Source organism: Oncorhynchus clarkii, unplaced genomic scaffold (assembly GCF_045791955.1).
Source record: "Oncorhynchus clarkii lewisi isolate Uvic-CL-2024 unplaced genomic scaffold, UVic_Ocla_1.0 unplaced_contig_9596_pilon_pilon, whole genome shotgun sequence".
In the NCBI taxonomy this organism is placed as follows: domain Eukaryota; kingdom Metazoa; phylum Chordata; class Actinopteri; order Salmoniformes; family Salmonidae; genus Oncorhynchus; species Oncorhynchus clarkii.
Window position 1 is genome coordinate 61,714 of NW_027257954.1, and position 22,876 is coordinate 84,589.

General features: G+C 42.6%; 2 protein-coding genes across 3 annotated transcripts in view; one reads left to right on the forward strand and one right to left on the reverse strand.

Moving 5' to 3' along the window:
* LOC139394235 (beta-1-syntrophin-like) overlaps positions 1-4,519 on the forward strand; it is a 48,280-nt gene extending 43,761 nt beyond the window's left edge. Inside the window, exons 6-7 of one of the 2 annotated variants that reach the window (XM_071142257.1) lie at positions 1,576-1,781; positions 3,738-4,519. In XM_071142257.1, the coding sequence (XP_070998358.1) occupies positions 1,576-1,781; positions 3,738-3,830 (299 nt within the window). In that variant the 3' untranslated portion in view covers positions 3,831-4,519. The remainder of the gene's footprint in view (positions 1-1,575; positions 1,782-3,737) is intronic. The other variant, XM_071142258.1, reaches the window with a different exon arrangement.
* Positions 4,520-10,248: 5,729 nt separating this feature from the next.
* LOC139394233 (mdm2-binding protein-like) overlaps positions 10,249-22,876 on the reverse strand; it is a 65,677-nt gene continuing 53,049 nt past the window's right edge. Inside the window, exons 19-22 of the mRNA XM_071142255.1 lie at positions 16,884-17,160; positions 14,757-14,870; positions 11,042-11,107; positions 10,249-10,882 (exon numbers count right to left, since the gene is read on the reverse strand). Of these exons, the coding sequence (XP_070998356.1) occupies positions 10,847-10,882; positions 11,042-11,107; positions 14,757-14,870; positions 16,884-17,160 (493 nt within the window). The 3' untranslated portion in view covers positions 10,249-10,846. The remainder of the gene's footprint in view (positions 10,883-11,041; positions 11,108-14,756; positions 14,871-16,883; positions 17,161-22,876) is intronic.

Genomic DNA, 22,876 nt, shown 5'->3' on the forward strand with positions numbered 1-22,876 from the left:
TAGTGGTTAGAGCGTTGGACTAGTAACCGAAAGGTTGCAAGATTGAATCCCCGAGCTGACAAAGTAAAAATCTGTCTTTCTGCCCTGGAACAAGACAGTTAACCCACTGTTCCTAGTTAACCCACTGTTCCTAGTTAACCCACTGTTCCTAGTTAACCCACTGTTCCTAGTTAACCCACTGTTCATTGAAAATAAGAATTTGTTCTTAACGGACTTGCCTAGTTAAATAAAACAGGCAAGGCAGGGACATAAATGGTAGTTTTAAAAGGGATTGATTAGAAAAACAACAAATGTGAAATACAGCCGCTGTCTGTTTTTTTGTCTAAGTACGATTACAAGCCAAATCACTTATCTGAATTTAAAATGGCTGACATCTGCTCCAGAACTAATTTCCCACCCACTAGCACCAAGCAGCAGTAGTCCTAATATACAGCCAGGACAGGGCCTTGTTTTCACCCAGCTGTTGTCCTGTTACAGGCTGGATGTTCAAGGTTCAGGAATGACCTAGCAGTACATAGCTTGTTGTGGTCTAGTAGCAACACGCCCAGCACAAGAACATACTGTATATTGCAAGCCCGGAGACAGTGGTTCGAATCCTGCGTCCTCCCTTCCTACTGTTCCTAGCTGTTCTCTAGCTCCCCCTTTGATTTGGGATGTGTGTACAGTTTAAAGAATACTGAAAGGTTAGTGGAACTTTATTCACCCAGCAGTATGTTGTCTTGTTCCAGGCTGTGTGTACAAGGGCCAGGAGTTACCCATTCTATTGTCCTGTTCCAGGCTGTATGTACAAGGGCCAGGAGTTACCCCATTATATTGTCCTGTTCCAGGCTGTATGTACAAGGGCCAGGAGTTACCCCATTCTATTGTCCTGTTCCAGGCTCTATGTACAAGGGCCAGAAGTTACCCCATTATATTGTCCTGTTCCAGGCTGTATGTACAAGGGCCAGGAGTTACCCCATTCTTTTGTCCTGTTCCATGCTGTATGTACAAGGGCCAGGAGTTACCCCATTCTATTGTCCTGTTCCATGCTGTATGTACAAGGGCCAGGAGTTACCCCATTCTATTGTCCTGTTCCAGGCTGTATGTACAAGGGCCAGGAGTTACTCATTCTATTGTCCTGTTCCAGGCTGTATGTACAAGGGCCAGGAGTTACCCCATTCTATTGTCCTGTTCCATGCTGTATGTACAAGGGCCAGGAGTTACCCATTCTATTGTCCTGTTCCAGGCTGTTTGTTCAAGGGCCAGGAGTTACCCCATTCTATTGTCCTGTTCCAGGCTGTATGTACAAGGGCCAGGAGTTACCCCATTCTATTGTCCTGTTCCAGGCTGTATGTACAAGGGCCAGGAGTTACCCCATTCTATTGTCCTGTTCCAGGCTGTGTGTTCAAGGGCCAGGAGTTACCCCATTCTATTGTCCTGTTCCAGGCTGTATGTACAAGGGCCAGGAGTTACCCCATTCTATTGTCCTGTTCCAGGCTGTGTGTTCAAGGGCCAGGAGTTACCCCATTCTATTGTCCTGTTCCAGGCTGTTTGTTCAAGGGCTAGGAGTTACCCCATTCTATTGTCCTGTTCCAGGCTGTGTGTTCAAGGGCCAGGAGTGCAGGCTGGTGATCCACTACGAGCAGGGCTTCTCTGTCCTGGCTGAGCAGAAGGGGGTGGACCAGGGGAACCAGAACCAAGCCAAACCTCTCCTCTGCTACCCCTTCGAACGCCTCAAGATGTCCTCCGACGACGGGGTCAGGATGCTCTTCCTGGATTTCAGTGGAAAAGAGGGTGAAATTGTAAGTGTATTTTTTTTAAAACAAGAAGCAAGGCATCCTCCTCTTGATATTCCACACTACAGTAGATCCACCATGTGACCTTTCCCCTACATTAACCTGGTTATCATTCACCTATCGGAACCATTGTTTCTACTAGGGACAGGATCACTCTTAACAACCGTCTCTGTTAGTTGATGACTGTACATGAGACCGTATTTCATGGAGGATAAAAACACCCAGTTGACTCATATTTCATTGCAGTTTCTCTTCTGCTCTACTGAGCCACGGTTAAATGAACACAAACAAGTAAAGATGGAAAAGTTTCCACAGAATCCCCTATACGTTAAACAGGAAATGAGTCATACATGGGCATACTGAAACACTGTTTATGAAAATAACTCTGTTTAGATGTGTTCTACTCTCAGAACACTACAACTGTAATAGAAAATAACTAATGGAACTCACCATTAGAACTCATGGAACTGTAATATAATAGATCTCATGAAACTGTAATATAATAGATCTCATGGAACTGTAATATAATAGAACTAATGGAACTCACCATTAGATCTCATGGAACTGTAATATAATAGTACTAATGGAACTCACCATTAGATCTCATGGAACTGTAATATAATAGTACTAATGGAACTCACCATTAGAACTCATGGAACTGTAATATAATAGAACTAATGGAACTCACCATTAGATCTCATGGAACTGTAATATAATAGTACTAATGGAACTCACCATTAGAACTCATGGAACTGTAATATAATAGAACTAATGGAACTCACCATTAGATCTCATGGAACTGTAATATAATAGAACTAATGGAACTCACCATTAGATCTCATGGAACTGTAATATAATAGAACTAATGGAACTCACCATTAGATCTCATGGAACTGTAATATAATAGAACTAATGGAACTCACCATTAGATCTCATGAAACTGTAATATAATAGAACTAATGGAACTCACCATTAGATCTCATGGAACTGTAATATAATAGAACTAATGGAACTCACCATTATAACTAATGGAACTGTAATATAATAGAACTAATGGAACTCACCATTAGAACTAATGGAACTGTAATATAATATAACTAATGGAACTCACCATTAGAACTCATGGAACTGTAATATAATAGAACTAATGGAACTCACCATTAGATCTCATGGAACTGTAATATAATAGAACTAATGGAACTCACCATTAGAACTCATGGAACTGTAATATAATAGAACTAATGGAACTCACCATTAGATCTCATGGAACTGTAATATAATAGAACTAATGGAACTCACCATTAGATCTCATGGAACTGTAATATAATAGAACTAATGGAACTCACCATTAGATCTCATGGAACTGTAATATAATAGAACTAATGGAACTCACCATTAGATCTCATGGAACTGTAATATAATAGAACTAATGGAACTCACCATTAGATCTCATGGAACTGTAATATAATAGAACTAATGGAACTCACCATTAGATCTCATGGAACTGTAATATAATAGAACTATTGGAACTCACCATTAGATCTCATGGAACTGTAATATAATATAACTCACCATTATAACTCATGGAACTGTAATATAATAGAACTAATGGAACTCACCATTAGATCTCATGGAACTGTAATATAATAGAACTAATGAAACTCACCATTAGATCTCATGGAACTGTAATATAATATAACTCACCATTAGAACTCATGGAACTGTAATATAATAGAACTAATGGACCTCACCATTAGATCTCATGGAACTGTAATATAATAGAACTAATGAAACTCACCATTAGATCTCATGGAACTGTAATATAATGGAACTCACCATTAGATCTCATGGAACTGTAATATAATGGAACTCACCATTAGATCTCATGGAACTGTAATATAATATAACTCACCATTAGAACTAGAATGTAACATCTAACATTCTCTCCTGTTCTATGTTCAGCAGCTGGACCTCCACTCGTGCCCAAAGCCTATCGTCTTCATCCTCCACTCATTCCTCTCGGCAAAGATCGCCAGACTCGGCCTGGTAGCATAAAGGTTCTGTTTACCACCAACGGACCACAAGGACTGAACAGTTCCAGACTTCTAGAGTGGAGTGTCCCGGAGTTCCACAGTGGAGTGTACAGAACAGAGGAGGACATGGCTGATAACTGAACTACGAGAACAAGGACTGTGATGTGCAGTGAACTAGACACAGGATCTACCCTGATTCAAAGTCCACACAAACAGCTCAAAATGAATGGATCATGTTTAAAAAAAAACTGGAATGAGTCGTTTTGTGTATTTATAGAAACACATGCATTACCGATGACATCATAGTGAGAGATCAGTTACAACAGAAGAAGTTGTTTTGTGTATTTATAGAAACACATGCATTACCGATGACATCATAGCGAGAGATCAGTTACAACAGAAGAAATTGTTTTGTTCAAATCGTCGTTAAGCTGTACAAGAACAATAATCTATTGTTTTGGTACTAAAAAACATACTGGAAGTATTATCTATCTAGCATCCATCCATCCTACGCTAATTGTTTATTCGGCAATCTCTGTCTGCAAATAATTCAGCGATTACTGTTAACTTAAATGAAAAAGTTACGGTGAAAAAGATTGTAAAGGCTGCTTGAAAATTTGAATTGTCCTACGCCTTTGGCAGCTATTATAATTCAAGGCTTAGTTTTATTTTAACTCTGTTAATGATGCACATAAATGACATATTTCTGGATTGTCTTTGTCTTTCAGGTAGTTCTTGTGGTCTAACTGGTGTTCACTGTATTTCCTCAACAAGAACCAATCAAACCAACGTCCCACAAAACACGCACTCTGAAATGTGTTCAAGTCTCTGTACCAAACAATGTCTTCGCTTGTGGAGGAATGGGGTGCATCGAATGAATGCAATATGACAATTAAAATGTCAAAACACTTCAACACACTGTAACTTGGCCCAATCCATACAATAGAATAGAGTAGACTATAATAGAAGACTATAATAGAGTAGAATAGAACATAATAGACTAAAATATAATAGACTAGAATATAATAGAGTAGACTAGAACATAATAGACTAAAATATAATAGACTAGAATATAATAGAGTAGACTAGACTAGAATATAATAGACTAGAATATAATAGAGTAGAATAGACTAGCATATAATAGAGTAGAATAGACTAGAATATAATAGAGTAGAATAGACTAGAATATAATAGAGTAGAATAGACTAGCATACAATAGAGTAGAATAGACTAGCATATAATAGAGTAGAATAGACTAGAATATAATAGAGTAGAATAGACTAGAATATAATAGAGTAGAATAGACTAGCATATAATAGAGTAGAATAGACTAGAATATAATAGAGTAGAATAGACTAGCATATAATAGAGTAGAATAGACTAGAATATAATAGAGTAGAATAGAATATAATAGAGTAGAATCTACTAAAATATAATAGTGTAGAATAGACAAGAATAAAGTAGACTAGAACATAATAGACTAAAATGTAATAGAGTAGAATAGACTAAAATAGAATAGAATAGACTAAAATAGAATAGACTAGAATATAATAAAGTAGAATAGACAAATAGAATAGACTAGACTATAATAGAGTAGAATATACTAACATATAATAGAGTAGAATAGACTATAATAGAATATACTAAAGTATAATAGAGTAGAATAGAAGACTATATTATAATGACTATAATAGAGTAGAATAGAAGACTATCATATAATATGACTATAATATAATAGAGTAGACTATAATATAATATGACTATAATATAATAGAGTAGACTAGAAGACTATAATATAATATAACTATAATAGAGTAGAATAGACTATAAGACTATATTATAATATGACTATAATATAATAGAAGACTATAATATAATAGAGTAGAATAGAAGACTATAATATAATATAGTAGAATAGACTAGAAGACTATAATATAACATGACTATAATAGAGTAGAATAGACTAGAATACTATATTATAATATGACTATAATAGAGTAGAATAGACTAGAGTATAATAGAATAGACTATAATATAAGAGACTAGTATATGATTGGCTCAGCAGAGAATTCACCAAAGAAGCACAACACACCTCCTGATTGGGGTTTACATGCCACTGAGTAAGGCGCAGGCATCCAAGCCACTCACACACAACCTGTTGTTCAGCGTCAGAGCTGTTCAGAGCCACTGTCCACAGCTTGAAGCCATCATTCAGCCCATCTAATCTAACACAAAGGGCATTGATAGACTTTCTGAATGTCAACTTATAGAAATCAGAGAACTGCTGGAGACTACCCAAATTAAATCAGCAATTAGTGTGGCGTTTGTTGTGTCCTGAGGGCTCCGTGTCCCAGCAGCCTGCCCGTTTCTAGGAGTACGGTGAGTGTGTGTGTAAGCAAGTGTGTGTGTGGGGGCGGGGGGATTCTTCTGGACACTTTTGGGGATTTTAGGTCCCCACAAGGATAGTAAAACAAGGAAAATTGTCCCTCATGAGGACATTTCCCACATCCGCATGAGGACAAAGGCTATGCTAAATTTAGGGGTTAGGTTTAGAATTAGGCCTAGGGTTGAATTAGGGTTAGGTTTAGAATTAGGCTTAGGTTTAGAATTATGGTTAGGTTTAGAATTAGGGGGAAGTAGGATTTTGAATGGAAATCAATTGTAGGTCCCCACGAGGATAGAAGAACAAAATGGGTGTGTACATTTTTTCCTACCTTATCAGGACCACAATGTCCTGACAAGTCACCACAATGTCCTGACAAGTCACCACAATGTCCTGACAAGTCACCACAATGTCCTGACAAGATAGGAAAACAAGAACAATTTAGAAAAGTCAGGACTTTTATGTCCTGAATTTGTTAAAATGCTATGTTAAGTTTAAGGGTTAGGTTTAGTTAGGGTTAAGGTTAGGACAAGCTCACTCTCCTTGCTTGTTTTAATACATGAGTCCAAATCACTGATCTGATTTCACCTCCACTAATTAATGTAATAACTCCAACTCTCCTCTATCATGACTGAGGGTGGTTGGTCCTGATTCTGTTGAGTACGACTTAACAGAAGGAGCAGATTTTGAATTACACTAATGAGGACAGACCTCAACCTAACTCAGTAATTCTGTACTATTTACTTATATAGTTTTTTTGCCTTAAGTCATTGAGAACAGGTTCTCTTTTACAATAAGGACCTAACCAAGCTAAATATTGAAGATGCTATATTTATACCATTAAAAATAGAATGCTTGGTAGTTATCCCAAAATAGTTGTTTAAGTCCAACCCTTACCTTAGTCTAATTGGGTGGCCTGTATCATGAGACCAAACACAATGGGGTGTGTGGAGCACCTATAGGGGAGCATTGTTAGCCTGGATGATTGTCTGTTGTTTGGCAGTAGAGCAGGAACAGACTGGCACCCAGGCCAGAGGAGAAAACAAAGCCCCCTCAGAATGTATCAGGTCCCAAGGTTGCTAACCAGAGAGGCTCGACCCCCAGTTCATTCCCATCATCCCTTTCATGCTCTTGGCCAGGGGAGAGGACTTAGGGGGGTATAGAGTACTGAGGACAGAATGTGGTATATAGTAGTGAGGACTAAGGGTGGGTGGTAGAGAGCAGTGAGGAATGAGGGTGGTATAGAATAGTGAGGACTGAGGGGGGTATAGAGTAGTGAGGACTGAGGGGGGTATGGAGTAGTGAGGACTGAGGGGGGTATAGAGTAGTGAGGACTGAGGGTGGTATAGAATAGTGAGGACTAAGGGGGGTATATAGTAGCGAGGACTAAGGGGGGTGGTATAGAGTAGTGAGGACTAAAGGGGGTGGTATAGAGTAGTGAGGACTAAAGGGGGTGGTATAGAGTAGTGAGGACTAAAGGGGGTGGTATAGAGTAGTGAGGACTAAAGGGGGTGGTATAGAGTAGTGAGGACTAAAGGGGGTGGTATAGAGTAGTGAGGACTATGGGGGGTGGTATAGAGTAGTGAGGACTGAGGGGGGTATAGAGTAGTGAGGACTGAGGGGGGTATAGAATATTGAGGACTGAGGGGGTATAGAGTAGTGAGGACTGAGGGGGGTATAGAGTAGTGAGGACTGAGGGGGGTATAGAGTAGTGAGGACTGAGGGGGGTATAGAGTAGTGAGGACTGAGGGGGGTATAGAATATTGAGGACTGAGGGGGGTATAGAGTAGTGAGGACTGAGGGGGGTATAGAGTAGTGAGGACTGAGGGGTGTATAGAGTAGTGAGGACTGAGGGGGGTATAGAGTAGTGAGGACTGAGGGGGGTATAGAGTAGTGAGGACTGAGGGGGGTATAGAGTAGTGAGGACTGAAGGGGGTATAGAATAGTGAGGACTGAGGGGGGTATAGAGTAGTGAGGACTGAGGGGGGTATAGAATAGTGAGGACTGAGGGGGGTATAGAGTAGTGACGACTGAGGGGGGTATAGAGTAGTGAGGACTGAGGGGGGTATAGAATATTGAGGACTGAGGGGGTATAGAGTAGTGAGGACTGAGGGGGGTATAGAGTAGTGAGGACTGAGGGGGGTATAGAGTAGTGAGGACTGAGGGGGGTATAGAGTAGTGAGGACTGAGGGGGGTATAGAGTAGTGAGGACTGAGGGGGGTATAGAATATTGAGGACTGAGGGGGGTATAGAGTAGTGAGGACTGAGGGGGGTATAGAGTAGTGAGGACTGAGGGGTGTATAGAGTAGTGAGGACTGAGGGGGGTATAGAGTAGTGAGGACTGAGGGGGGTATAGAGTAGTGAGGACTGAGGGGGGTATAGAGTAGTGAGGACTGAAGGGGGTATAGAATAGTGAGGACTGAGGGGGGTATAGAGTAGTGAGGACTGAGGGGGGTATAGAATAGTGAGGACTGAGGGGGGTATAGAGTAGTGAGGACTGAGGGGGGTATAGAGTAGTGAGGACTGAGGGGGGTATAGAATATTGAGGACTGAGGGGGGTATAGAGAATTGAGGACTGAGGGGGGTATAGAGTAGTGAGGACTGAGGGGGGTATAGAGTAGTGAGGACTGAGGGGGGTATAGAGTAGTGAGGACTGAGGGGGGTATAGAGTAGTGAGGACTGAAGGGGGTATAGAATAGTGAGGACTGAGGGGGGTAGAGTAGTGAGGACTGAGGGGGGTATAGAATATTGAGGACTAAGGGGGTATATAGTAGTGAGGACTAAGGGGGGTGGTATAGAGTAGTGAGGACTAAAGGGGGTGGTATAGAGTAGTGAGGACTAAAGGGGGTGGTATAGAGTAGTGAGGACTAAGGGGGGTGGTATAGAGTAGTGAGGACTAAGGGGGGTGGTATAGAGTAGTGAGGACTAAGGGGGGTGGTATAGAGTAGTGAGGACTGAGGGGGGTATAGAGTAGTGAGGACTGAGGGTGGTATAGAATAGTGAGGACTGAGGGTGGTATAGAATAGTGAGGACTAAGGGAGGTATAGAGTAGTGAGGACTGAGGGGGGTATAGAGTAGTGAGGACTGAGGGGGGTATAGAATATTGAGGACTGAGGGGGGTATAGAGTAGTGAGGACTGAGGGGGGTATAGAGTAGTGAGGACTGAGGGGGGTATAGAATATTGAGGACTGAGGGGGGTATAGAGTAGTGAGGACTGAGGGGGGTATAGAATATTGAGGACTGAGGGGGGAATAGAGTAGTGAGGACTGAGGGGGGTATAGAGTAGTGAGGACTGAGGGGGGTATAGAGTAGTGAGGACTGAGGGGGGTATAGAATATTGAGGACTGAGGGGGGTATAGAGTAGTGAGGACTGAGGGGGGTATAGAGTAGTGAGGACTGAGGGGGGTATTGAGTAGTGAGGACTGAGGGGGGTATAGAGTAGTGAGGACTGAGGGGGGTATAGAGTAGTGAGGACTGAGGGGGGTATAGAGTAGTGAGGACTGAGGGGGATATAGAATAGTGAGGACTGAGGGGGGTATAGAGTAGTGAGGACTGAGGGGGGTATAGAGTAGTGAGGACTGAGGGGGGTATAGAATATTGAGGACTGAGGGGGGTATAGAGTAGTGAGGACTGAGGGGGATATAGAATAGTGAGGACTGAGGGGGGTATAGAATAGTGAGGACTGAGGGGGGTATAGAGTAGTGAGGACTGAGGGGGGTATAGAGTAGTGAGGACTGAGGGGGTTATATAATATTGAGGACTGAGGGGGGTATAGAGTAGTGAGGACTGAGGGGGGTATAGAGTAGTGAGGACTGAGGGGGGTATAGAGTAGTGAGGACTGAGGGGGGTATAGAGTAGTGAGGACTGAGGGGGGTATAGAGTAGTGAGGACTGAGGGGGGTATAGAGAAAGCATTGTTTTGTTCATATGTGTGAGAGAAAGTGACATTCTCTGTTGGCGTTGCATTTGTTCCTACTGTGAACCGAGATAGACTAATGTTACGTCACTAGAAACTGACAGTGTTGTACTGCACAGAACAGTCGTAGTACGCACAAAGATCACAAAACGCATTTTATTATATTTCATCAAATTGATGGCACAACTAAAAGAAATAGTGATATCTACAATTATACCAATGCTTTACAACAAACAGAGACATACATGTTAAATAAACCATGTAAACACATCTAAAAGACAAACCGCCCAGTTTGTGGAATTTCCTATTAAAACAACATAAGAGAGAACTCATTAAAACAAACAATGGAATTACAATGAATGGCTGCCTGGCAACTGACAGTCACTGAGGTTCTTAAGACACAAACAAACAATGTAATTACAATGAATGGCTGCCTGGCAACTGACAGTCACTGAGGTTCTTAAGACACAAACAAACAATGTAATTACAATGAATGGCTGCATGGCAACTGACAGTCACTGAAGTTCTAAAGACATAAACAAACAATGTAATTACAGTGAATGGCTGCCTGGCAACTGACAGTCACTGAGGTTCTTAAGACACAAACAAACATGCTAATCACACGTTCACCTCCTGACAGACTGTACTGATGTTTCCTGTGGTGAAAGTACATTCCACTGATGGTTGCGGTTTGCCGTGACGATAAAACCGGTCTAAAACCACTAGGGATCGTTCCCTCGTCACTTAGAGGCCCGCTCTGTGACCCAGTCGATGACCTGCAATACAACCAATAAAAACACATGGGTCTGTTTACAATTTACAAACTCTTCATGAACAATTTCTACCTGAACACCCCTCGACTTCTGAAGAACATGGTTCAAAGTTCACCTTCGTAAGGGGAAGGTAAAATATGTAATAAATGGTTGACAGGTTACCTGCTTGGCATTGCTGCTGGCTGCTTTCATCATTTCCTCATGAAGGCCCCTTGACGTCTTCAGATCCTTTTGGAGAAAAGGAATATATTGTGATGCGAGCTTATCTCTCTATAGTCTCTGGGGTGATGATGTAACAGTCAGCTTATCTCTCTATGTAACAGTCAGCTTATCTCTCTATAGTCTGGGGTGATGATGTAACAGTCAGCTTATTTCTCTATAGTCTCTGGGGTGATGATGTAACAGTCAGCTTATCTCTCTATAGTCTCTGGGGTGATGATGTAACACTCAGCTGCTATAGTCAGGTCAGACAGCCAGCTTATCTCTCTATAGTCTCTGGGGTGATGATGTAACAGTCAGCTGCTATAGTCAGGGCAGACAGCCAGCTTATCTCTCTATAGTCTCTGGGGTGATGATGTAACACTCAGCTGCTATAGTCAGGTCAGACAGCCAGCTTATCTCTCTATAGTCTCTGGGGTGATGATGTAAGAGTCAGTTTATCTCTCTATAGTCTCTGGGGTGATGATGTAACAGCCAGCTTATCTCTCTATAGTCTCTGGGGTGATGATGTAACAGTCAGCTGCTATAGTCAGGTCAGACAGCCAGCTTATCTCTCTATAGTCTCTGGGGTGATGATGTAACAGTCAGCTTATCTCTCTATAGTCTCTGGGGTGATACTGTAACAGTCAGCTTATCTCTCTATAGTCTATGGGGTGATGCTGTAACAGTCAGCTGCTATAGTCAGGTCAGACAGTCAGCTTATCTCTCTATAGTCTCTGGGGTGATGATGTAACAGACAGCTGCTATAGTCAGGGCAGACAGCCAGCTTATCTCTCTATAGTCTCTGGGGTGATGATGTAACAGACAGCTGCTATAGTCAGGGCAGACAGCCAGCTAATCTCTCTATAGGCTCTGGGGTGATACTGTAACAGTCAGCTGCTATAGTCAGGGCAGACAGCCAGCTTATCTCTCTATAGTCTCTGGGGTGATGATGTAACAGTCAGCTGCTATAGTCAGGTCAGACAGCCAGCTTATCTATCTATAGTCTCTGGGGTGATGATGTAACAGCCAGCTTATCTCTCTATAGTCTCTGGGGTGATGATGTAACAGACAGCTGCTATAGTCAGGGCAGACAGCCAGCTTATCTCTCTATAGTCTCTGGGGTGATGATGTAACAGACAGCTGCTATAGTCAGGTCAGACAGCCAGCTAATCTCTCTATAGTCTCTGGGGTGATGAAGTAACAGTCAGCTGCTATAGTCAGGTCAGACAGCCAGCTTATCTCTCTATAGTCTCTGGGGTGATGATGTAACAGACAGCTGCTATAGTCAGGTCAGACAGTCAGCTTATCTCTCTATAGTCTCTGGGGTGATGATGTAACAGACAGCTGCTATAGTCAGGGCAGACAGCCAGCTTATCTCTCTATAGTCTCTGGGGTGATGATGTAACAGACAGCTGCTATAGTCAGGGCAGACAGCCAGCTTATCTCTCTATAGTCTCTGGGGTGATGATGTAACAGTCAGCTGCTATAGTCAGGGCAGACAGCCAGCTTATCTCTCTATAGTCTCTGGGGTGATGATGTAACAGTCAGCTGCTATAGTCAGGGCAGACAGCCAGCTTATCTCTCTATAGTCTCTGGGGTGATGATGTAACAGTCAGCTGCTATAGTCAGGGCAGACAGCCAGCTTATCTCTCTATAGTCTCTGGGGTGATGATGTAACAGCCAGCTTATCTCTCTATAGTCTCTGGGGTGATGATGTAACAGACAGCTGCTATAGTCAGGGCAGACAGTCAGCTTATCTCTCTATAGTCTCTGGGGTGATACTGTAACAGACAGCTGCTATAGTCAGGGCAGACAGCCAGCTTATCTCTCTATAGTCTCTGAGGTGATACTGTAACAGTCAGCTGCTATAGTCAGGGCAGACAGCCAGCTTATCTCTCTATAGTCTCTGGGGTGATGATGTAACAGTCAGCTGCTATAGTCAGGGCAGACAGCCAGCTTATCTCTCTATAGTCTCTGGGGTGATGATGTAACAGACAGCTGCTATAGTCAGGTCAGACAGCCAGCTTATCTCTCTATAGTCTCTGGGGTGATACTGTAACAGTCAGCCTATCTCTCTATAGTCTCTGGGGTGATGATGTAACAGTCAGATGCTATAGTCAGGTCAGACAGCCAGCTTATCTCTCTATAGTCTGGGGTGATGATGTAACAGTCAGCCTATCTCTCTATAGTCAGGTCAGACAGCCAGCTTATCTCTCTATAGTCTCTGGGGTGATGATGTAACAGACAGCTGCTATAGTCAGGGCAGACAGCCAGCTTATCTCTCTATAGTCTCTGGGGTGATGATGTAACAGACAGCTGCTATAGTCAGGGCAGACAGCCAGCTTATCTCTCTATAGTCTCTGGGGTGATGATGTAACAGTCAGCTTATCTCTCTATAGTCTCTGGGGTGATGATGTAACAGACAGCTGCTATAGTCAGGGCAGACAGCCAGCTTATCTCTCTGTAGTCTCTGGGGTGATGATGTAACAGTCAGCTGCTATAGTCAGGGCAGACAGCCAGCTTATCTCTCTATAGTCTCTGGGGTGATGATGTAACAGTCAGCTGCTATAGTCAGGGCAGACAGCCAGCTTATCTCTCTATAGTCTCTGGGGTGATGATGTAACAGACAGCTGCTATAGTCAGGGCAGACAGCCAGCTTATCTCTCTATAGTCTCTGGGGTGATGATGTAACAGTCAGCTGCTATAGTCAGGGCAGACAGCCAGCTTATCTCTCTATAGTCTCTGGGGTGATGATGTAACAGACAGCTGCTATAGTCAGGGCAGACAGCCAGCTTATCTCTCTATAGTCTCTGGGGTGATGATGTAACAGACAGCTGCTATAGTCAGGGCAGACAGCCAGCTTATCTCTCTATAGTCTCTGGGGTGATGATGTAACAGACAGCTGCTATAGTCAGGGCAGACAGCCAGCTTATCTCTCTATAGTCTCTGGGGTGATGATGTAACAGACAGCTGCTATAGTCAGGGCAGACAGCCAGCTTATCTCTCTATAGTCTCTGGGGTGATACTGTAACAGTCAGCTGCTATAGTCAGGGCAGACAGCCAGCTTATCTCTCTATAGTCTCTGGGGTGATGAAGTAACAGTCAGCTGCTATAGTCAGGTCAGACAGCCAGCTTATCTCTCTATAGTCTCTGGGGTGATGATGTAACAGTCAGCTGCTATAGTCAGGGCAGACAGCCAGCTTATCTCTCTATAGTCTCTGGGGTGATACTGTAACAGTCAGCTGCTATAGTCAGGGCAGACAGCCAGCTTATCTCTCTATAGTCTCTGGGGTGATACTGTAACAGACAGCTGCCATAGTCAGGTCAGACAGTCAGCTTATCTCTCTATAGTCTCTGGGGTGATGATGTAACAGTCAGCTTATCTCTCTATAGTCTCTGGGGTGATGATGTAACAGTCAGCCTATCTCTCTATAGTCAGGTCAGACAGTCAGCTTATCCATCTTATTTAACATAGTTGAACAGGGCAAATTAAAAGCTCAGGACAAGGCAATACAAGACAATCTGTCTAACAATCTGTCTTACGGTCTTAGTTGTCATTCTGTCATTGAAAACTTTTCCAAAGGGGGGCCAAGGGACTTCTAGTTGAAGTTTTCACGTTACCTCACGGGTGGTGCTAAATGTCAAATTCAAAGAATGGAAAAAAAAGGAGAGGAACCTTCAGATAGAATTTGGAGATTTCAAACAGTCTTTGACCGCAGGCGGCAAGATTCTTGTGTTCTCTGGTGATCCCATGATGCTTCAGCGTCTTCGCCACAACCTCTTCTAGCATCTGGAACAGAAACAACAGAAAACACTCTGCATGCTGTTCTGACTTGCCTAGTTAAATAAAGGTTAAATAAATAAAACGTGTGTGTGTGTCAATGGGAATCACTGACATTGCTCTACTTCAGGGATGGGCAACTTTGATGGGGGTGAGGGCTACCAAAATAGGAATTTATCATGGGGGGCCGCAGTGGCTCGCGGGTCTGTGTACCCACGTCCATACCCCCACCTTGAAGCAAAACGTTTTAGCACCCCCCCCCCCGGGCCTAAAAAAGGCTAAAGGGGGGGGTCGCCAGTTGCCCATTCCTGCTTGAAACTGAAACTTATCTCAAGGATATTTTGAAAATGTTTTTATTTTTTGTACTTTTCCCCCCATTTTCTCTCCAATTGGTAGTTACAGTGTTGTCTCATCGCTGCAACTCCCTTACGGACTCAGGAGAGACGAAGGCAGAGAGCCGTGCGTCCTCCGAAACACGACCCAGCCAAGCCACACTGCTTCTTGACACAATGCCCACTTAACCCGGAAGCCAGACGCACCAATGTGTCAGAGGAAACACCGTACAACTGGCGACCGGATGCCAGCTTGCAGGCGCCCGGCCCGCCACAAGGAGTCGCTAGAGCGCGATGGGACAAGGATATCGCGGTCGGCCTAAACCTCCTCTAACCCGGACGACGTTGGGCCAATTGTGCGACCGCCTCATGGGTCTCCCGGGTGAAGGCCGGCTGTGACACTGCGATGCAGTGCCTTTAGACCGCTGCGCCACTCAGGAGGCCCCTCACGGATCTTAACATTGTGGATAATGGTAGGACAGAAGGGAATGTACCGCTGCACCACACAGGAGGCCCCTCACAGATCTTAACATTGTGGATAATGGTAGGACAGAAGGGAATGTACCGCTGCACCACACAGGAGGCCCCTCACAGATCTTAACATTGTGGATAATGGTAGGACAGAAGGGAATGTACCGCTGCACCACACAGGAGGCCCCTCACAGATCTTAACATTGTGGATAATGGCAGGACAGAATGTACCGCTGCACCACACAGGAGGCCCCTCACAGATCTTAACATTGTGGATAATGGTAGGACAGAAGGGAATGTACCGCTGCACCACACAGGAGGCCCCTCACAGATCTTAACATTGTGGATAATGGTAGGACAGAAGGGAATGTACCGCTGCACCACACAGGAGGCCCCTCACAGGTCTTAACATTGTGGATAATGGTAGGACAGAAGGTAATGTACCGCTGCACCACACAGGAGGCCCCTCACAGATCTTAACATTGTGGATAATGGTAGGACAGAAGGGAATGTACCGCTGCACCACACAGGAGGCCCCTCACATATCTTAACATTGTGGATAATGGTAGGACAGAAGGGAATGTACCGCTGCACCACACAGGAGGCCCCTCACAGATCTTAACATTGTGGATAATGGTAGGACAGAAGGGAATGTACCGCTGCACCACACAGGAGGCCCCTCACAGGTCTTAACATTGTGGATAATGGTAGGACAGAAGGGAATGTACCGCTGCACCACACAGGAGGCCCCTCACAGATCTTAACATTGTGGATAATGGTAGGACAGAAGGTAATGTACCGCTGCACCACACAGGAGGCCCCTCACAGATCTTAACATTGTGGATAATGGTAGGACAGAAAGGAATGTACCGCTGCACCACACAGGAGGCCCCTCACAGATCTTAACATTGTGGATAATGGTAGGACAGAAGGGAATGTACCGCTGCACCACACAGGAGGCCCCTCACAGGTCTTAACATTGTGGATAATGGTAGGACAGAAAGGAATGTACCGCTGTCGTTAGAGATCTGCAACAGCGTCATCATGTCCTAGTTAACTAGTGGAGGGCTACAATATGGCAATATAGTACAGCATAACCTAATGGAAGACTATGTATCTAGATGTTGTGTGTCTGTCTATAGAGATAAATACTCTATGTGAATATCTACATGCTGTACAACACAGAAATATTTCCCCAACAGATACAATAACCTCTTACCCGGGCATGTTTCTGGGAGCGAGACTCCTTGCTGGCCTTGTCCTCTGCCTGTCCCTGTCTGTGTCCCTGGGCCTGGGGGGCTCTGTGGCTGTTTTGGGTGTCAGGGTGGTGCTTCTCTGGCCCCCGGGGGCCCATTCTTAGGGCTGAGACAGAGGAGGAGGAGGACTGAGACCTGGTTTTCTGCGGTCTCAAGCCTCTCACAGCTGGGTGGGTATCAGTTCCACTGCTGCCACTGCACACAGAGCCCAGGGAATCACTGCTCTCCGACTTGGCCAGCCTGAACAACACAGACACACAGACAGTTAAACACACACAGAGCCCAGGGAATCACTGCTCTCCGACTTGGCCAGCCTGAACAACACAGACACACAGACAGTTAGACACACACAGACAGTTAAACACACACAGTGCCCAGGGAATCACTGCTCTCCGTCTTGGCCAGCCTGAACAACACAGACACACAGACAGTTAGACACACACAGACAGTTAAACACACACAGTGCCCAGGGAATCACTGCTCTCCGTCTTGGCCAGCCTGAACAACACAGACACACAGACAGTTAAACACACACAGAGCCCAGGGACTCACTGCTCTCCGACTTGGCCAGCCTGAACAACACAGACACACAGACAGTTAAACACACACAGACAGTTAAACACACACAGACACGCGCACACACACAGAATACTTTTTTGACAAAGTGGTGTCACTATCTCTGCCAGAAATCTGTTGAATCTACTCTACTAATGACCTCAGCGGTCACCGTAATCAATTAAGGTTCAATTCCATTGCAACAGACAACATAGTTCATCTCTATGCAATGATATAGTAGCCAGGAGGGCTCCTGAAGACAATCATCTGGAAAGTAATGTAGAGAGGCATCGACCTGTTGCATGATGACATCATTTTACATCATTAAGCCTACTAGGTTACATCGCTTGATATTCACTGTGGATATTCACTGTGTTTTATTAGTTCTAAAACTATCATGTATATCTACTGGTCACATCACCTGAGGAATAAAACCATCATTTATATATCTACTGGTCACATCACCTGAGGAATAAAACCATCATTTATATCACCTGAGGAATAAAACCATCATTTATATCACCTGAGGAATAAAACCATCATTTATATCACCTGAGGAATAAAACCATCATTTATATCTCCTGAGGAATAAAACCATCATTTATATCACCTGAGGAATAAAACCATCATTTATATCTCCTGAGGAATAAAACCATCATTTATATCACCTGAGGAATAAAACCATCATTTATATCACCTGAGGAATAAAACCATCATTTATATCTACTGGTCACATCACCTGAGGAATAAAACCATCATTTATATCTACTGGTCACATCACCTGAGGAATAAAACCATCATTTATATCTACTGGTCACATCACCTGAGGAATAAAACCATCATTTATATCTACTGGTCACATCACCTGAGGAATAAAACCATCATTTATATCTACTGGTCACATCACCTGAGGAATAAAACCATCATTTATATCTCCTGAGGAATAAAACCATAATTTATATCACCTGAGGAATAAAACCATCATTTATATCTGCTGGTCACATCACCTGAGGAATAAAACCATCATTTATATCTACTGGTCACATCACCTGAGGAATAAAACCATCATTTATATCACCTGAGGAATAAAACCATCATTTATATCTACTGGTCACATCACCTGAGGAATAAAACCATCATTTATATCTACTGGTCACATCACCTGAGGAATAAAACCATCATTTATATCTACTGGTCACATCACCTGAGGAATAAAACCATCATGTATATCTCCTGAGGAATAAAACCATCATGTATATCACCTGAGGAATAAAACCATCATGTATATCTCCTGAGGAATAAAACCATCATTTATATCTCCTGAGGAATAAAACCCTCCTCAGCAGATTTATATCTACTGGTCACATCACCTGAGGAATAAAACCATCATGTATATCTCCTGAGGAATAAAACCATCATGTATATCTCCTGAGGAATAAAACCATCATGTATATCTCCTGAGGAATAAAACCCTCCTCAGCAGATTTATATCTACTGGTCACATCACCTGAGGAATAAAACCATCATGTATATCTCCTGAGGAATAAAACCATCATGTATATCTCCTGAGGAATAAAACCCTCCTCAGCAGATTTATATCTACTGGTCACATCACCTGAGGAATAAAACCATCTCCTGAGGAATAAAACCATCATGTATATCTCCTGAGGAATAAAACCCTCCTCAGCAGATTTATATCTACTGGTCACATCACCTGAGGAATAAAACCATCTCCTGAGGAATAAAACCATCATGTATATCTCCTGAGGAATAAAACCCTCCTCAGCAGATTTATATCTACTGGTCACATCACCTGAGGAATAAAACCATCTCCTGAGGAATAAAACCATCATGTATATCTCCTGAGGAATAAAACCCTCCTCAGCAGATTTATATCTACTGGTCACATCACCTGAGGAATAAAACCATCATTTATATCTACTGGTCACATCACCTGAGGAATAAAACCATCATTTATATCTACTGGTCACATCACCTGAGGAATAAAACCATCATTTATATCTCCTGAGGAATAAAACCCTCCTCAGCAGATTTATATCTACTGGTCACATCACCATTTATATCTCCTGAGGAATAAAACCCTCCTCAGCAGATTTATATCTACTGGTCACATCACCATTTATATCTCCTGAGGAATAAAACCCTCCTCAGCAGATTTATATCTACTGGTCACATCACCTGAGGAATAAAACCCTCCTCAGCAGATTTATATCTACTGGTCACATCACCATTTATATCTCCTGAGGAATAAAACCCTCCTCAGCAGATTTATATCTACTGGTCACATCACCTGAGGAATAAAACCATCTCCTGAGGAATAAAACCATCATGTATATCTCCTGAGGAATAAAACCCTCCTCAGCAGATTTATATCTACTGGTCACATCACCTGAGGAATAAAACCATCATTTATATCTACTGGTCACATCACCTGAGGAATAAAACCATCATTTATATCTACTGGTCACATCACCTGAGGAATAAAACCATCATTTATATCTCCTGAGGAATAAAACCCTCCTCAGCAGATTTATATCTACTGGTCACATCACCATTTATATCTCCTGAGGAATAAAACCCTCCTCAGCAGATTTATATCTACTGGTCACATCACCATTTATATCTCCTGAGGAATAAAACCCTCCTCAGCAGATTTATATCTACTGGTCACATCACCTGAGGAATAAAACCCTCCTCAGCAGATTTATATCTACTGGTCACATCACCATTTATATCTCCTGAGGAATAAAACCCTCCTCAGCAGATTTATATCTACTGGTCACATCACCATTTATATCTCCTGAGGAATAAAACCCTCCTCAGCAGATTTATATCTACTGGTCACATCACCTGAGGAATAAAACCCTCCTCAGCAGATTTATATCTACTGGTCACATCACCTGAGGAATAAAACCCTCCTCAGCAGATTTATATCTACTGGTCACATCACCTGAGGAATAAAACCCTCCTCAGCAGATTTATATCTACTGGTCACATCACCTGAGGAATAAAACCCTCCTCAGCAGATTTATATCTACTGGTCACATCACCTGAGGAATAAAACCCTCCTCAGCAGATTTATATCTACTGGTCACATCACCTGAGGAATAAAACCCTCCTCAGCAGATTTATATCTACTGGTCACATCACCTGAGGAATAAAACCATCATTTATATCTCCTGAGGAATAAAACCCTCCTCAGCAGATTTATATCTACTGGTCACATCACCATTTATATCACCTGAGGAATAAAACCATCATTTATATCTACTGGTCACATCACCTGAGGAATAAAACCATCATGTATATCTCCTGAGGAATAAAACCCTCCTCAGCAGATTTATATCTACTGGTCACATCACCATTTATATCTCCTGAGGAATAAAACCATCATTTATATCTACTGGTCACATCACCTGAGGAATAAAACCATCTCCTGAGGAATAAAACCATCATGTATATCTCCTGAGGAATAAAACCCTCCTCAGCAGATTTATATCTACTGGTCACATCACCTGAGGAATAAAACCATCTCCTGAGGAATAAAACCATCATGTATATCTCCTGAGGAATAAAACCCTCCTCAGCAGATTTATATCTACTGGTCACATCACCTGAGGAATAAAACCATCTCCTGAGGAATAAAACCATCATGTATATCTCCTGAGGAATAAAACCCTCCTCAGCAGATTTATATCTACTGGTCACATCACCTGAGGAATAAAACCATCATTTATATCTACTGGTCACATCACCTGAGGAATAAAACCATCATTTATATCTACTGGTCACATCACCTGAGGAATAAAACCATCATTTATATCTCCTGAGGAATAAAACCCTCCTCAGCAGATTTATATCTACTGGTCACATCACCATTTATATCTCCTGAGGAATAAAACCCTCCTCAGCAGATTTATATCTACTGGTCACATCACCATTTATATCTCCTGAGGAATAAAACCCTCCTCAGCAGATTTATATCTACTGGTCACATCACCTGAGGAATAAAACCCTCCTCAGCAGATTTATATCTACTGGTCACATCACCATTTATATCTCCTGAGGAATAAAACCCTCCTCAGCAGATTTATATCTACTGGTCACATCACCATTTATATCTCCTGAGGAATAAAACCCTCCTCAGCAGATTTATATCTACTGGTCACATCACCTGAGGAATAAAACCATCCTCAGCAGATTTATATCTACTGGTCACATCACCTGAGGAATAAAACCCTCCTCAGCAGATTTATATCTACTGGTCACATCACCTGAGGAATAAAACCCTCCTCAGCAGATTTATATCTACTGGTCACATCACCTGAGGAATAAAACCCTCCTCAGCAGATTTATATCTACTGGTCACATCACCTGAGGAATAAAACCATCATTTATATCTCCTGAGGAATAAAACCCTCCTCAGCAGATTTATATCTACTGGTCACATCACCATTTATATCTCCTGAGGAATAAAACCATCACCTGAGGAATAAAACCCTCCTCATCAGATTTATATCTACTGGTCACATCACCTGAGGAATAAAACCCTCCTCAGCAGATTTATATCTACTGGTCACATCACCTGAGGAATAAAACCATCATGTATATCTCCTGAGGAATAAAACCCTCCTCAGCAGATTTATATCTACTGGTCACATCACCTGAGGAATAAAACCCTCCTCAGCAGATTTATATCTACTGGTCACATCTCCTGAGGAATAAAACCATCATGTATATCTCCTGAGGAATAAAACCCTCCTCAGCAGATTTATATCTACTGGTCACATCACCTGAGGAATAAAACCATCATGTATATCTCCTGAGGAATAAAACCCTCCTCAGCAGATTTATATCTACTGGTCACATCACCTGAGGAATAAAACCATCATGTATATCTCCTGAGGAATAAAACCCTCCTCAGCAGATTTATATCTACTGGTCACATCACCTGAGGAATAAAACCCTCCTCAGCAGATTTATATCTACTGGTCACATCTCCTGAGGAATAAAACCATCATGTATATCTCCTGAGGAATAAAACCCTCCTCAGCAGATTTATATCTACTGGTCACATCACCTGAGGAATAAAACCATCATGTATATCTCCTGAGGAATAAAACCCTCCTCAGCAGATTTATATCTACTGGTCACATCACCTGAGGAATAAAACCATCATGTATATCTCCTGAGGAATAAAACCCTCCTCAGCAGATTTATATCTACTGGTCACATCACCATTTATATCTCCTGAGGAATAAAACCATCACCTGAGGAATAAAACCCTCCTCATCAGATTTATATCTACTGGTCACATCACCTGAGGAATAAAACCCTCCTCAGCAGATTTATATCTACTGGTCACATCACCTGAGGAATA